The following is an 18,148-nucleotide window of genomic DNA, read 5'->3' on the forward strand; positions in this document are numbered from 1 at the left end:
CTCGATGAATATTTTAAAAACCGAACAAACGAACATGTCCAATATATAGTAGAGAGTGTATGGCAGAGCTTCCCACGTACTGTGCAACGCCTCCTCCGTTCAAATGTTTATCCCATGGAACCGAGAGATAAACGATAATTTTGACGGAATCAGTCATAGGGTCCGTAACTGTTGTTCGGAATACCCCGGATTAACGTTTTCGAGGTTGCATTGATAAGAAAATACATTCCGACTGTCACTTTCATGATCTGGCAAGCGATGCTTTGATTGGTCGATTGAAAGGTCATTCTGACGTGACCCGTAATGGGATGTCCTCAGATCTTTGTTTAGCGGCAGCAAGAACATAGATCTGATTTTAATGAGATTGAGATAAACACATATTTGTCATCCATATTTAAATGATGATTACCAGTTAAACCCTTGTGCATTTATTTTTTTCAACCCCTCTACAAAACAGAACTTGCAGAACACCTACCATCCATACTCAGCTGATCCACTAGAGGCTCTGAAATTGAAAAAAGTTTCTTGGAATTATTTATGTGAATACTGCTAACTATATTGCAAGTGATTGTGTGGCAATTTTGATTGAGTTTGTTTCCATAAATCAAAATTGAATTAAGCAGACTACTGTTTCCTGATTGGCTGATAACAGAATGGGTGGGGCTCATGTCGTATTATTGAGCTGAACGATGTCACTAATTTTGTTTTGTTCTCTAAACTTTTTGTATGTTAAGGATTAAATAAGCAGTCTGTGAAGTTATCATTGTTGACATGTTCATTTATAAGAATTGCCTTCAATATGTCTTTGCGTTAATAGAGTTCTAAACATAAAAGAGTGTGCACAGTTTGTGTAAATCCATGCATACCGAATCCTTTTCATTTATACCTCCATAAATACAAAAAATAATTCTTAATTAATTAACATGATTTGTAGCTTCATATAGGTGATAAAGTGAAGGAATGATATTGGGCTTGAATACTGCTCCTTACAGTGTTTGTTTTTGTTTCGACACTATACGGCCGATATATGCCATGGCAATGTCAATATTTAACTCACACTCACTTTAAGATTATCATGTGGGAGGACATTACCCACAGTGGTAAAATCTCCATACTCCGGTATGGTGCAAAAGAAATCATTATCATGGCAAGCATGGCAAGAGGATCCTGATAACTAAGGGGCACAACTCACAACATCACACTACAGCACTTCTCAATGCCGAGGCAAACGTCCCCAAAGTGTAAACAAAAAGTAACACAACAATGTGTCACATATGATGCTGATCAATATTTTGTTTTATTCCTGTTTTTATCCTGGAGATGACTTTCAGAGAGTCAAAGATGATTCACAGCTGAAATATGTGACTACCAAAGATTGCGTATTCTGCACATACATTTTTCATAATAGCTTGTTATCCTGATGCTACAGTGAGTGTTTGTTTGTTTGTTTATTTGTTTGTTTGTTGTTTAACACCCCACTCAGCAATATTCCAGTCATATGACAGTGGATTGTAAATAATCAAGTCTGGACCACATAATCCAGTGATTGATATTGTAAGCAACGATCCACACCATCAGAGTATGAGGACACGCAATCAACCAAGTCACCAAGCCTGACCACCTGACCTATGTCACCTCGTACAACCAGCAGTCGGGAGCTGGGACTAACCCGGACTTCCAGGGACAGTGTGAATGAGAGAGACGAGAGCAACACTTACTGTCCATGGGCTTGTAGTCAGTACAGAGTCGCTTCAGCAGCTGAGTGGTCTGTTTTGGCACTTCACTCATCAAAATCTTCCCATACTGCTTCAAGTTGTTCTCAGCCTGAAGTCAGTATTAACAAACATGAAATGCTCACAACACATCGGCCTATACAATTACATTCAGTATAAGGTCAACATTAGAGTGAGGGTGTGCTCAACTGGTTCATAAAATCAAAATGTTTTTTGATCAATCAAAATTTAATTATTCTGATGACATCTGCTTTATTTTCATTTGTTTCCAAACCGGTATAGAAACTAAGAGTTCCATAATACTGTTTGCTGAATTATTTCAAATGAAAATATGACAATGTAATGACAATTAACAAGGAAAAATCTAGTTTCTTTCCTTTTCAGACAGCAATTAGTGCACCCTGTTCTCTCCACTTGGATGACATACCTCCTCAAAGTCCAGCTTGCCGATGTACTCGAGCGCCCTGTGATAGTCCTTGATGTCCTCCAGCTGGATCTTAAGGTACCACTCGTGCTTGGCGTGTTTCTCTGCCAGCGACAGGGCATGTTTGTGATATCCAGCCTGGCGACACACTTTGATGGCCGTCTCCACATCAAAATCAACTTCACGGTCCTTTGTCTGAAACAACAAGGGTCAATGTGTTCAGAGCCAGTGGTCTCCTGGGAGTTGTGGCCCACTACCAAGAGGACTACATGGAGGTATGGTTTGAGTGAGTGAGTGAGTGAGTGAGAGAGGGAGGGAGGGAGGCTATCCCACTGCCCCAAATGGTCAAATGAAGAGATTCAGCCAAAAGCATTCATTTATACTGAATTCTATACTGAATGGCAATCTGAGCAATGTTGAGCATGAATTGAATCCTGGCACAGAAAAGAAACGCATCTCACATCACTGGAACATTCATTCCCTTTATATAATGTTAATGCTGCATGCATATACTAGAAGTAAGACTGAACTACAGAATTATTATCTCATTTTATTTTTAAGTCAAAGATTATTCAAAATATTAATGTTTGAACAAGTTGAAACCAATTTAAACATTTCTGACACAAATGAATATGAATGAGGGAACAGTTTAAACGGTAATCATTGAAAAATGATTCTAAGTACAAACAATAGAATATTCCACTGGAAACAGACAAAACACTGAAAGGCAGAGTTTCAGTACATGACTCGTCACGATATGGCTGAAATATTGCCGATGTGACGTAAAGCTTTAACTCACTCACTCATCCAGTACATGATCAAAAGATAAATCCCCATCCCTCTTACCATGATGAACTCATCCAGCTTGGAGACGTCCTTGAGCTTGGTGTAGCAGTTGAGGAGGAGTGTTGTGTGTTCCTCAGTGGCCATCTGGGCCTTGTGTAGAGCCTGCAGGTACTTGGTCAGGTTGTGGATGCGCTGGGCGTCTAGGAACTGGAGGGAGAAGGGTTGATTCACATGATCAGCCAGTACAGTATGTCAGTTATACACAGCACATCAGCGTCAGGTTGGAGGGAAACACAAAGAGATTGTTTTAGGCTTTTGCCACATTTGTGATACCCACCCACAAGAAGATGCTTACAACACCAAAATGATAAGCATATTTGTGCAACTGAGGACAGAGATGTATCTAGGCATTGGTCTGTGTCAAATGTCTGTAACCATTGCAGACATTTGAATCAAACATTTCTCAAGTCAGGTTATAACCGGTAAATCATACAATCTCGACATTTTATTACATTTGGCAGAGGTTATTGTCCTGAAAGCAAGAGGTTATTATCCTGAAAGCAATGTTAAAGTTTGTTTGAATTTTAAGAAAATAAGGGCTTCTAAAAACTTCATGATAAACACGCTAAGTCCTAATTTGCATGTCAAAATCCTAGACAAGTCCCTGAATGGACATAACTGTGGATCATCCTTGTCTGCTATTCCCCCTGTGTACCTCCAGAGACTGGACATACAGTGTACACTGGACACTCTTCTTCTTCCAGTTGGTTCCAGGACACAACAATTGTCTACTCTGTGTCATCAGTTGTATCACTATGTTTGCAGACATCCTCATGTACATTGCATGAGTTATTGTTGTGAGGGGGGGAAACTTCAGCTGAGTACATGACAGTCCTTGTAGGATGAACACATGGCCTGTGGTTGTGCGTGTTGGTACGTAGATGACACTGACAACTGCCCATTGCAGATCAACAAAAGTGGTTTGTTTTAGTTGCTTTCTTGTTGAATGCTGTGTGAAGCACATATATGGAGGCATGAATTAATCTAGGATTCCAAACTAAGTGCCTTTGGCAGGCAAATTGGAAGAAAATACTAAGTTTGCTCAAAATGGGGATTTCACTAAGTTTTCTAAATTCAGAGGTATTTTAACCTTGATTTTTAACATTACATGAAATAATTTTGAAAGAGTTTTCTGAAGAAGTGTTATTGACAGTAGCTGCAGACTTTTGGCCAAACTCATCTTCCCGAGGCAAGAGAGTTAACTGACTTAAAAAAGTCCAGTTTCCACCCTTGCCGAACTAAGCCGGAATTACTGGGCTCGATCAAAGCGCCACCAGTGGCTATTACCAGTAATGTCCCTTCTAAGTCTCTCCTATGGACCAATCAGATTCCACCTCTCATATCACTTGCGTTTGCTTAACACAAAATGGTGGCGCCCGGTCAGGACGATCTGTTCGATAATCAAGATCTATATTGTGATAAAACGGGTCTTACATCGCGAAAACCATCAAATCCCATGAGTACCTTGATTAAAAACATGAAAAGATTTGTAAAATATCTGCTGACAACGAGTTGGCTGTGCACATGCTTTGCAAATCCTGCATTTGACCGAAATTTGCACGACAGTTTACGAACCGGATTCGATTTCGGCGCACGATTTTGATTGGACCTATATGCATAGACTCCAGCCAAAATGTTACTCCATAATACCGGCCTAGTTTGGCAAGGGTGGAAACTGGACTTTTGTAGTCAGTTACATTTCTTGCCTCGGGAAGATGGGCCAAACTGATTCGATTTCGGCGCACGATTTTGATTGGACCTATATGCATAGACTCCAGCCAAAATGTTACTCCATAATACCAGCCTAGTTTGGCAAGGGTGGAAACTGGACTTTTGTAGTCAGTTACATTTCTTGCCTCGGGAAGATGGGCCAAACTGGGCTCTGAGCAAATCTAGATAAATCCCTGGAAGGACTCACAGAGGCTGTAACCTGTGACAGAATGTATATGTGATGTTTGCTTGAGGTCATAAAACAAACACAGCCATACTTGCTGTGACATGGTGATCTGAGTAGTACTGTAGATCTAAGTCTTACATTTTTCATATCAAGGTATCCAAAAGTTTCATCACATCTTGACGTACCTTCCTGATAACATAGGATGCCTCCAGTTTGCCGATGGTTTTGATATACTGGTCAATGGCGCCATCATGGTCCCCCTTGCTGTACAGGTGGTCACCATACTGGGTGAAGATGTCGATCAGGCCGTCAGCATCGTACTGCTGACTCTTAGCCAAGCTGGCCAAACAGACAAAGGGGATGATCAATGAGCAAAGACGGATTAACACCATCATCAGCAATATCATGATGAATACAGACTGCATATTACTGAAGAGTGAGTGAGTGAGTTGGGTTTAACGCCGCTTTTAACAGTATTCCAGTTATATCGCGGCATGTCAGCTTAATGTGGGAGGAAAGCCCGAAGTGATGCAGGTCTCAGACGTTTCCCACTTCGGTGAAACCCATGAGCACGGGTATGGTGCTGACAAACCTAGAAACATGATTGGGGCGAACTGGGAATCTAACACACAATCATAGGTTTCTGGCGTGCCCAAGGGACGCAACTCTGCACAGCAAATCGTGGCGCCTTAGACGACTGGGCCACCCATGCCCCCTTTTACTGAAGGGAGGATGATAACTACTGTCATGGCTATGGTCCAAGTGATGACTTGTACCTACTTGCTCTGGTTGCTTAGTGTTGCTGGGGTTGATAGAGATGTAGGTGAATGATAGGTGAGGTGAAATCAGGTGTTAATGTCGCGTTCAAGATTATTGACCTAATTAGCTCACCCCATAAGACCACAGAGGTTGCCAAGGTCAATAATAAAGGTCAGAGGGTCAATACTATACAAATAATTACTCTTGATGTCAATACGCGAAAACAAGTACCAAAGGCCTGTACTTAGTTTGCCTGTGTTATACAGAGTGAGCAGGAGGCTAAGGCTAACACACAAGGCCTGTACTTAGTTTGCCTGTGTTATACAGAGTGAGCAGGATGTTAAGGCTAACACACAAGGCCTGTACTTAGTTTGCCTGTGTTATACAGAGTGAGCAGGAGGCTAAGGCTAACACACAAGGCCTGTACTTACTTTGCCTGTGTAATACGGAGTGAGCAGGAGGCTAAGGCTAACACACAAGGCCTGTACTTAGTTTGCCTGTGTTATACAGAGTGAGCAGGAGGCTAAGGCTAACACACAAGGCCTGTACTTAGTTTGCCTGTGTTATACAGAGTGAGCAGGAGGCTAAGGCTAACACACAAGGCCTGTACTTAGTTTGCCTGTGTTATACAGAGTGAGCAGGAGGCTAAGGCTAACACACAAGGCCTGTACTTAGTTTGCCTGTGTTATACAGAGTGAGCAGGAGGCTAAGGCTAACACACAGAAGGCATGTACTTAGTTTTCCTGTGTAACACGGAGTGAGCAGGAGGCTAAGGCTAACACACAAGGCATGTACTTAGTTTTCCTGTGTAACACGGAGTGAGCAGGAGGCTAAGGCTAACACACAAGGCATGTACTTAGTTTGCCTGTGGAATACGGAGTGAGCAGGAGGCTAAGGCTAACACACAGAAGGCATGTACTTAGTTTTCCTGTGTAACACGGAGTGAGCAGGAGGCTAAGGCTAACACACAAGGCATGTACTTAGTTTTCCTGTGTAACACGGAGTGAGCAGGAGGCTAAGGCTAACACACAAGGCCTGTACTTAGTTTGCCTGTGTAATACGGAGTGAGCAGGAGGCTAAGGCTAACACACAAGGCCTGAACTTAGTTTGCCTGTGTAATACGGAGTGAGCAGGAGGCTAAGGCTAACACACAAGGCCTGAACTTAGTTTGCCTGTGTAATACGGAGTGAGCAGGAGGCTAAGGCTAACACACAAGGCCTGAACTTAGTTTGCCTGTGTAATACGGAGTGAGCAGGAGGCTAAGGCTAACACACAAGGCCTGAACTTAGTTTGCCTGTGTAATACGGAGTGAGCAGGAGGCTAAGGCTAACACACAAGGCATGTACTTAGTTTTCCTGTGTAACACGGAGTGAGCAGGAGGCTAAGGCTAACACACAAGGCATGTACTTAGTTTGCCTGTGTAATACGGAGTGAGCAGGAGGCTAAGGCTAACACACAAGGCATGTACTTAGTTTGCCTGTGTAATACAGAGTGAGCAGGAGGCTAAGGCTAACACACAAGGCCTGTACTTAGTTTGCCTGTGTAATACGGAGTGAGCAGGAGGCTAAGGCTAACACACAAGGCCTGAACTTAGTTTGCCTGTGTAATACGGAGTGAGCAGGAGGCTAAGGCTCTGTACTGTACTCCCCAGTAAGGGACTGTACTACTCACCTGATGGCCAGTGTGTAGTTATTTTTCTTGAAGAGCATCTCCAGCTTCGTCTGTGTGTCCTTCTCCTGAAGCTGGTACAGCTGAAGACATGACAATACAGCTTTAGGGCCGACACATAATCACAAAAATACTAGAAGACCCAAAGCAGAATCTTCATTTTCAAACCAAACAAGTTTACCCCATGAAAGAATTAAAAAAAACATATCCAGCAAATACATTTCTAGGTCATACATGTATTAGTTTTTTGAGGGCTCAGAAAAGGCAATTATCTTTTCTACTGTGTTGATGAGAATAGTGAGCACAACAATAATATGAAACCTAAACCCCTCCTAAAACCATTTGTCCTGACAAATAAACTTCAGGAAGCTCTGCTAAGTTTGCATTGCAATATCTTGTCCCCTACCAGGAATCATCTTCCCAAGGCAACTGACTATAAAAGTCCAGTTTCCACCCTTGCTGAACTAGGCTGGTATTATGGTGTTATACTTTGGCTGGACTAACGAGTCTATGCATATAGTCCAATCAAAATCGCGTAATGAAATCAACATCTGGTTCATAAACCGCCGTGCAGATTTCGGTTGATTGCAGGATTTGCAAACCATGTGTACCATCAACTTAACGTCAGCAGGTATTTTCCAAATCTTTTCTTGTTTTCAATCCAGGGGCTCAAGTCATTTACTGCCCCTCACGAAGTAAAACCCGTTTTATTACAAACTAGATCTTGATTATCGATCCGATCGTCTTGACTTGGCACCACCATTTAGTTTGAAGCAAATGCTAGTGATATTAGTGGTATAATCTTATTGGTCGATAGGAGGGACACAGGAGGGACACGACTCATAAAACCCACTGGTGGCGCTACGATCCAACCTAGATATTCTGGCCTAGTTCGGCAAGGGCGGGAACTCGGTATAATTATTTTGTCTAATACCTGATAACTTTTATGAAGAGGAAATACAAATCATAATTTGGGATTTGTATTTCAATATGTTCATTGATGTGCAACCTGGAGTCTCTATTGAACTTGTTAAATTCAAGCAATAACCCCTATCACCATGATAACCTGTGATTCAAAGGGGAAGAAACAACACAAGATCAGAATACCTTCCTATCCCCGGCCAACACGTAGAGAGACCCCCACTCACACATGACATCGATGACATCAGGGTAGGGAGCGGAGTAGGCGATGAACTTGTTCTGGATGTCGTACACTGTCACAGTGTTCATCTCAAGACCCTGGGTGCCTCTGCAGCACAATGCAAACTGTCAGTCAGTAGGGTCTCAGCCAGAATACCCCCGTGGTCAAAAATGGCTAGCCAAGCATGTAAACGTTTAGTCTTCAAAAGAAGTTATGTTCTTTCGTGAGGTTTCTTGTTGGTGGTCAATGGAATCAAGTTTGTTTGTATATTGCTTAAAACCACCCTCAAGTCAGGACCAGACAAACTAGTGATTGATATTATGAGCACATGCATGAATGGGTTACAATGATACAAAATCAACCAATTCACCAAATCTTACCACCCACTCCATTAAACATAATCTGTCAAGCATGGGTTGCAGGCGACCCAGAATCCCTATGGGGATATGGAATCAAGAGCATGATGACCGAAAGAATTCTGGAATAACTGCATCCCATGAATAGACCCGTGAAGATCCGGGGTAGACTGGTCTTCAGCAACCTATTAACTAACGGGATCGGATGGTCAGGCTCACTGACTTGGTTGATCCATGTCATTCTGTTCCAATTGTGTGGATCGATACTCATGATGTCAATCACTGGATTGTCTGGTTTGATCATTTACAGATCGCCATCATATAGCTTGAATATTGCAGAGTGTGGCATTAAACAACAAGCAAACAAACAAATCATAGATGTTTAACTCTACAGCTAGACAAGAATATTGCAGAGTGTGGCATTAAACAACAAGCAAACAAACAAATCATACAGCTAGACTCACAAGACCGGGGCACGGGGCATGTTCTTGTTGTCCTTCCCCACTACGACCAGGTAGCCCCGGAACCAGTGCAGCTGAAGCTTCTCCCCCTCGAACGCCAGACACGGACCACGCCCATCTGGCTGGTAGAAGTACACAGCCTGGAACAAGACAACCATGATAGTACAGCCATCAAAGACAACCATGATTGTACAGCCATCAAAGACAACCATGATTGTACAGCCATCAAAGACAACCATGATTGTACAGCCATCAAAGACAACCATGATTGTACAGCCATTCAAAGACAACAATGATTGTACACCCTGGAACAAGACAACCATGATTGTACAGCCATCAAAGACAACCATGATTGTACAGCCATCAAAGACAACCATGATTGTACAGCCATTCAAAGACAACCATGATTGTACAGCCATCAAAGACAACCATGATTGTACAGCCATCAAAGACAACCATGATTGTACAGCCATCAAAGACCTTGGTAGTGGAGAACTGGGCTCTGCTACTTACATCCTGTCTGCCAATGACCAGCTGGTTGTCATGGCTGGCATCACTTGTAACGGTACAGCGGAGTTTCGTGCCAAATGACTCCAGAGTTTCCTTGGGGAATGAAAGCAAAATCTTACAAAACCTTGACTACTTTTTTCAACTAATCACATATGCTAATGTCATTGAGTATCAATATAAAAATGTATGTACTACACAGATAATATTTAATTCAAAAATATCCATATTAAAAATATAGTCAGTTGTAAAGTACCCCTGCATCAGAAGCAGACAAAGTTTCTGACAACAAACCTGCACAGCAGGATGCTGTTCTACAAAACAACCTTAGAGCTACAAATGTAAGTCTATATCAAGGTATGGGAGTTACGATCAACCTTAGTGCTAAGATATCTTTGTACAACCGCACCTGGTCTCCAAGTCCAACACCAAAATATTCTTAAGCATTCATCTTCTTGTAACTAATAATTCACGTAACTACTGTTAGTCTTACTAGCAAAATCAGGAAGGTTTGTCAATCTGTAAAGATCTGAGAGAAGAATTCCCGCCATTTTCAAGTCAAGACTTTCTTATAAACATATCGTCCATCATCTTCATCACGAATGCTCTCATCATGTTCACTAATAATGTACTCTTGTTACACTTACCCTTTGATCCTTAGCTGTGAGGTTGAAGGCGTTGACAGCTATTTCAGTCACAACAAACAAGATGACGTCTCTGCCAGATGTCTTGAATGATAGCCCAGTGATTGGTCGCGGGTTCTCAAAAACTGTTCGAGACTTACTGTGCCTGAAAATGACAGGATGTATTATACTTGCCATCAAAAGTGATTACTATCTGAACAGCAACAGCTAAAGCATGTAAAGGGGATAAATTTAAAAGTGAGAGTTTCACATAAACATGAGCCCGATTAGCACATTGAAAACATAAAGACTAATTACAGGAACAACTTGACATGAACACTCTGCGACTTTGGCCACTTGTCCGAAGCCTGAGCCTTGTAAAATTCTGCTCAATCTAGTAAGCTCAGCTAATAATAGTCCATATAAGGCTTAAAAAAAATAAAAGAATTGGTTCTCAGGCAATGAGTTTTGAAAATATAGTGTGGGCGGGCGGTGTGTTTTTTGTTTTATTTCTTGTTCAAACTGGTATGTAACCAAAAAACAGTTGTGTACTTTGGGAAAGGGCCGCCCTACATAAACAACCATACAAACTGCTATTGATGCCATGACCAAAAAGGAAAGTAACTGTGTGCTATATTGGATCGCATTATCTTTAAGTATTAGGATTTTTTGGATTTATTTTAAATGGGAATAAAAACTAAATGTGCAGCAGACTTTATGATGATGCTGGGGTGCCTGAGACCCAAGACTATTATATTTTTTTAGCCTAATAATACTGAATTCTACTGAAAATGTTGCTAAGAACCATGTTCGGGCAAGTAGACTGAAAGGTGTTGGGCACAGACAGCATGATATACTTGCTTATAGTTATAGTATACATCACATCAACAGTTTGTAATGTTCACACTTCAAAAAGCAGGCACCAGCCAAGGATATATTATTAGATTAGTTCCTTTAAATCTAGTTATGTGCATTAAACCACCTCTTTAAAGTGTGTTGTGAACACATTGAATTTATACCTATGCCACTAAGCATGCTAGTCTGAGACTGATATCTTATGAAAATGACTTCTCTGAAGAGTTTCCCACACTGAAGACAAACACAATGTAAAGAAAGCTGTAACAAATCCTATCGAAGAGGCTAAGGAGTACTTTACATCAACATTATTGACTGTTCATTAGGGCTGCAACGAATACACTACGCGAAAAATATGATTCATATCATGAATATAGGGTAACGAATACGAATATTAATTCACAAAGACAATAACAAGTCAGCAGCTGATGTATTATTTGTTATATTCAGTGAAACGATAACAAAAAATATTTGACATGGTTTGTTAACTATTGACACATTATACATTTATATACTGCACTTATCCAGGTACTAGTATCTGCTCAAATGCAACAATGGCCAGTGACCACAATACTGTCAAATTAAATATTATACGAGTGTTATCTTTGAAGAAATCTATGTATATAATATGTTCTTATGGATATTTCTGGGTACAGGGTATGTGAATGCACATGATTGCATATTCATAAATATTCGATTCTAGAATAACGAATTCAATTCATGAATGGATACGGTTCGATTCACTGAATATGCGAGTGAATTGTAACAGTCCTACTGTTCATGTGAATAGGTATTTGTGTATAGAAAAAGTAACATACAAATGACCCCTAAGGCAACATTTGAACAAGCGTGTATCTGTACCTGTCCCGAGTGACATCCCCCTTGTACACCACGACAACGCCATTCTCAAACCCCACTGCCATGTAGTTGAGATTCTCGTGCACACTCACGCAAGTCACCTGACAAAATTGAAAAACAGGTCTTAGAGATGCACAAAATGTAAACATTCAAAGACGGGGGACTGACATTCAGTTCAGGCGAGCTAAAAATAACTCCAGTCAGTTTGCCAACAAATGACACTGTTAAATTGCAATATGTATAACAAATAGAAATATTGGATGAAAACTAATGTCACGAATGGACTTAGATGTTTAACACTTTGATGAAAAACAAAAGGATAAGTATTACGCAATCTCATTAAAATCAGATCTTAGTTTTTGCTACCGCTAAACAAAAATCTGAGGACATCCCATTACAGGTCACATCAGAACAAACTTTCGCGAATTTTGACCGACCAATGAAATGACTGACAAAAAATTGACATAAGCCAATCAGAAGGCAGTTTTCTCGAGCTTTATGACACTTAGTTTCAAACTGGCAACTATGCTTCGAAACCTATTTTGACGTATTCTCGATTAAAAAAATTAAAACTGATAAGAAGAACACCCTGGAATGGCTTATAGATGGCCTAGATTGTATGGATATAATCATAAAACCTGTAACTGTCGTTCGGAATACCCAGTGTTAAATATTTCGTGGTTGCATGATTAGAAAACACATTCCGACTGTCACTGTCATGATCTGGTATGCGACGCTCTGACTGGTTGGATGAAAGGTTGTTCCTACGTGACCCTTAATGGGATGTCCTCAGATCTTTGTTTAAAGATAGCGAGAACAAAGATCTGATTTTAATGAGATTGAGTATCATGTGTATTCTCATGTATTTGAATCGACCTTCAGCTAAGGTAGACAACTCTCAACAGATGTGGAAACTTCAAGCACTGGCAGTATTTTATCAATGTCAAACACTCACCGGTGTTGGTTTGTTCCCTGGTATCGCCCTTGATATCCTCGTACATATAGGACTTCCCCTCTCCATCTGAGGAACATATATTTCTGAAGGCTTAAGAGATTCTTGGAAAATGCAAAATACTTCAATTTGTACATGATGCCAGCTCTGATTTTGTCTTTATCAACATTTTCAGCTTTGTTCATTTTACACAGAGGACACCTGATAGTCATTTTCAAATATAATTAAATGGGAAAAGGTCTTACAAAGAATGATAACATAGTCTATATAATTAAATCTGTCCAAGACAAACATTTTGAATATCACTACATAATTGATTTCTTTACCTTTTTCACTGAAGAGTGAGTGAGTTGGGTATAACACCCCTTTACATGTTATTAAGTATTTTAGTCATATCATGGTATGTTAATGTGGGTGGATGCAGCCTTTCCAGGTTGTAGACATCCCAGATCGTGTGGATAATTGCTCATATCAACATGATCCATCTGTCTGGACCAATTGTTTGATAGGTACTACAAAGAAATTGACGGATGACAAAGTAGAGATAATTTATGGATAACAGCTTCATTAGTTACTGTAAAGGCAACATTTCAGTTAAGATCCTTATACCGTTGTTGGTGTCTGACAACGATATAAGAATCTATACCGAAACAATGCCTTTATATAAAGAAGTTGTTATCCATAAATTATTTCTACTTTGTTGGGACCAGACTTTATTATTCTCAGGTTGCCTTCATACAGCTGGAATATTGCTGGGTGTCATATTAAATGACAAACAAACAAACTTGTAGATATCCGGATGTTTACCACTTTAGTTAAAGCCACCATCAGAGACATGGTTCTGACAAACCATGAATCATAATCAGGAGGAACCAGGAAATCCATCAGATTCTGGGACAACTAAATGTTGCAAATCTGCACAGCAAATTGTAGGACTTATGATGACTGGGCCAGCCGTGCCACCTTTTCGACAAAGAACGTTTACATGATGATGACTTATATAAGTCAGAAGTATTGGAAATATTGTGGCATAATCCTCAAGTAACATGTTCAAATCTTACCTTCTCCAAGTTCCATACTTTTATCAGTGGATTCACCCCTTGTTCATCTTCCTGTAAGGCAGAGTCATATGCTCATTGAAGAGAAGGAGGAATATATTGACATGTGTCAATACATTGCAATACCACGAAGCAGGATTCAATAGAAGCTGTCTGGGTTGAACATGTTGATTTAAAAATGTTAACAGTACTATGAAAAAAAACAAGATTAACGTTTATTTGTTTCTAAATATGTTCCGATATGCTGTCCCCCGTTGCACATAAAACAAGAAAAAATACTGATCAACAACAGTCTTGAGCACTATGTTTTGTGCTCTTCTAAAAGAGTGATGGTTAAAGAAAATCATTCAATATATCATGTAATCAACTTACCCCTATCGACACCAAGATATTGTGTTGTTTCATCTGATGAAGATGGCTAACTCTAATTTCATAACCCTTGAAAGATGACATTTGTAGCTGTCTATTGATGAGATAGATGTTGCCATCAAAGTCGCCAGCAATAAGCTGCCCTCTGCCACTGGCACAGACAGATACATTCTTGTCCTGTAATTTGTACAAGATAATACTCATTTTACACATACATATTCACTTTAATCAAGTTAATATGCATCGTATATGTGATAGCAATATAAGGTAGCACTAGGTCAAAAGACATGTAGGACCAGAAGTAATTGCTAAAATAAGAGGTGTTTTTTTGTTGTCATCCTAACCTGATACGTTTAGTTCTCTACAATGTTGATAGGAGTATTTTTGTTTTCAACCAATTCTTTAAAATAACACATAGAACCTGCAGAGGGAGAAATTAACATCATTTAAGCTAAATGTTTTAAACATGTTAAAAGATATGATATAGCCTGCAGCCTCGGGGTATCGCGGTACTTGTCATGTACGCTGAACGGAACAAAATGCACTGACTAACCTTTATGATTATTCGTGTTCTCTATATCAGATGTCATTTACTGGATCTAACAATGCATATTTTACTGATAAAAGTTCATTATTTACATTAGTAGCTCCGAGTAAAAGCTGCGCCTCACGCTCAGTTAGAGAAGGGAGAGAACTCCATCGTATTGCAGTACAGAGAAGGTTGTGTATGGCGGTCCGAATTGGACAAAAAGAGGACACAATTCTACAAACCACTTAGTATGATCATGCCAGACATCAGTGATTTGTCCAGACAAGTGCAAAGACAGCACAAGTAAAATTCTAAATTGTGTTATCTGTAAGAGGTATTCAATGCATATTTACAGAAAAGTAAGCGAAAAAAATATTTAAAAAATCAACAACAAAATATCAGAAATGATATTCTAAGATTATTTATAAAAACAAATTGGATGACAATAATATGTCACATAATGGAAAAATGTTAAATGTTAACAATAAATATATAAAAAGCACTCCTAGTTTTCCCAAAGTATGTATTTATCTTTTGGCTTCTAGTTAAGAACGTATTTCTAAGTTTGGCATTATGGCCCTTATGATCTCCAAATAGATTCTGGGCACAGAGCGGGAAAAAATGTGTGGACTACATAACTTCCGTTACCTTATTAGTCGCCATGAATATGCAGATGATCTAGTTCAGGTCGATAGAGAAAGTTTACTTGGGGAACTGCGGGTTATATCGTTGGCCATTGATAGATGGGGGTAAGGCAATATTACAAAAGATGCCATAAATATGTATCAACGCATTAATAACTCCTTACTTACAGCAGACGGGAAATTGAAATTGTTTACCAAGTGTGCACTTCCTGGTTACTGATTTGCATTAACAGACAGCTGCTAAGAGGTAAGACGAGTTCTATGGATGAACAACTTCTTTATTACAATTAGTGCGACGTTTCGGTGTAGATCCTAACACCTTTATCAAGCAATTGATGATAAAGGTGTTAGGATCTACACCGAAACGTCGCACTAATTGTAATAAAGAAGTTGTTCATCCATAGAACTCGTCTTACTTCATCACTCCAACTTCTAAATGCCACTGAAAGAAGCTGCTAAGAGGCTTGTCCAGCATGAACTACCAGAAAACACAAATGCCGCGATATGATGAATGCCGCGGTACCATGGGGTCCGAGTATATATGTTGGCCAACATCCTTATATGACATAACACCTGAACTGAAGGTTACAAATAAAAGATGTTGAATCCAGTACAGACATTTAACTTGTAAACGAGAAAATCAGTGCAAAAATTACCTTGAGCTGATCAAAATATTGGTCTGTTTCTGGGTCTTTGACCGTTTCCTTCTCAAAGAAGTTGAATCTTCTCCACTGCAAACATTAAACGATATTTATTACTCAGTCAAAAATATTCAAAGATTTTCTATTATACGAACTGACCCATACTGCATGTACATCAATCGATCTGTGATGCAACTGCAGTGGTTTTGGACTCAGCTGTCAACATGGTGATCATGGTCATATGGTCAAGTGAAAAAGAATAAATCGTTCATTCGCATTTCCCGATTCGATCTTGCGAATATCATCTGCTCATTATCAGCTGTGGACACAATGGCGGGCAAAACACCAACACACCAGCCTATGAGGAATCAATAGCAGTACGTAATGCTGATCATATATTTAATGTTGCTTTGGTTGTGTCGATATAATACAATTATCGTAAACGCCTACCTGCAGGAAGGCCATGTTGACGACCTTCACCTTTTAAGTATAAGTGGAGCTATCTACAGCCAATCGCGAAATGAAACCTAATTATTTCAAAATATGTACATCAATGGTTTCTTATCACGAGCATTGTTATAAAAATCATACACTTATATTTTGATTCGCCTCTTCTAGCTAACAAGCTAATAATATCACTTTATTCGAAAACAAATACGTTTCCTCAAAATATTAAACTATTTTCACCGCGACTACTCTCATTACAAATGATATTTATGCCATACCGCCCGTTCGGGAACAGCTATTTTATTTTATGGTGTACTTGATCTCAGATGGTCTCCAGTTAATTCAGGGCATCAATATTGAAGATATATTTTTATTTTCCAAAGCTTTATCAGACCTCAGAAACAAAATTGTCAATGAATCTAAAACTGTACGTGAGTGGTTGTAGTTATAAGTTGTGTCAGGTCTATTCAAGACATCATGCCCGGAATCCAACGTCGGGCGTTGTAGACGATGTTGCAATAAAACATGTTCGACCTCTTCTATGGAACTCTGTTTTTTATTAATAAAGATGTTTGAAGAACTCCCAGAAACAAAGGAATTAAAAAAGCTGTAAGTTTGATATCGATGGCACCCATATTGAAATTGATATTCTGACTCTTGGGGTTCTATTTACACAGAAGATTATATAACACGTGTCACGTACAAGCTAGTAGTCAAAGGTTTTCAACATAAATAGGTTCAGACCCTGTTTAATGGGTTGTAGGCTTGTAGCCGATGCAACTTAAACATATAACATATAACCGATGGTGTTTCCGTGGTTGTGGTATTCCTCTTTCAAATTCAGTGAGTCGGTGTCAGATATATGTAAATCTGAGAAGAGAGACTGATGTAATTAGAAAACATTAATTTGTTTCAGAATATACAAGGAACACATTTTTGCTTAAGTTTTGACCAAAAAAACAATGTCCCCTAGGCGCGCTGGATGTGCTGAAACGATGTGTTGGGAAAACATGTTTGTCTTGAAGCTGTGACGGAAAGACTGGTCTGTCTCTGACAAATATCCCAGCCACCCAACAACACCCTATCATCCTACTGCAACCTACCACCCAACCACACCCTACCATCAAGCCGTCCAACCATCCAACATCACTCTACCACCAAAATAGTCACTGACGTTACAAACAAACTTATGGCCATTCTGATATTGCACATTTAAAAGTTACAATTAATATCACTAAAAAAATTTCATTTGGACTTTAATTTGCAGTTTCATCCTTAATTTGATTTACTTTCTTAGAGTTTTCTACAAGCCCAATCGATATTTATCTTCGAGCGAATGAAGTACACAAATATTCATAGTGTTTTATACGACATTTCAAA

At 39.6% G+C, this 18,148-nt stretch overlaps 1 protein-coding gene across 1 annotated transcript in view; it reads right to left on the reverse strand.

Annotated features, from left to right (window-relative positions):
* Positions 1-16,803, reverse strand: part of LOC139475939 (vacuolar protein sorting-associated protein 11 homolog) — a 29,417-nt gene extending 12,614 nt beyond the window's left edge. Inside the window, exons 1-16 of the mRNA XM_071259156.1 lie at positions 16,772-16,803; positions 16,337-16,411; positions 14,511-14,684; positions 14,142-14,192; positions 13,084-13,149; positions 12,132-12,229; positions 10,440-10,581; positions 9,799-9,888; positions 9,289-9,425; positions 8,435-8,576; positions 7,331-7,410; positions 5,086-5,239; positions 3,004-3,150; positions 2,161-2,352; positions 1,719-1,824; positions 476-505 (exon numbers count right to left, since the gene is read on the reverse strand). Coding sequence (XP_071115257.1) covers positions 476-505; positions 1,719-1,824; positions 2,161-2,352; positions 3,004-3,150; positions 5,086-5,239; positions 7,331-7,410; positions 8,435-8,576; positions 9,289-9,425; positions 9,799-9,888; positions 10,440-10,581; positions 12,132-12,229; positions 13,084-13,149; positions 14,142-14,192; positions 14,511-14,684; positions 16,337-16,411; positions 16,772-16,786 — 1,699 coding nt within the window. The 5' untranslated portion in view covers positions 16,787-16,803. The remainder of the gene's footprint in view (positions 1-475; positions 506-1,718; positions 1,825-2,160; positions 2,353-3,003; positions 3,151-5,085; positions 5,240-7,330; positions 7,411-8,434; positions 8,577-9,288; positions 9,426-9,798; positions 9,889-10,439; positions 10,582-12,131; positions 12,230-13,083; positions 13,150-14,141; positions 14,193-14,510; positions 14,685-16,336; positions 16,412-16,771) is intronic.
* Between the last annotated feature and the right edge of the window lie 1,345 nt (positions 16,804-18,148).

This window comes from Haliotis cracherodii, unplaced genomic scaffold, assembly GCF_022045235.1.
Source record: "Haliotis cracherodii isolate W230 unplaced genomic scaffold, xgHalCrac1.p SCAF_1, whole genome shotgun sequence".
Classification (NCBI taxonomy): Eukaryota; Metazoa; Mollusca; class Gastropoda; order Lepetellida; family Haliotidae; genus Haliotis; species Haliotis cracherodii.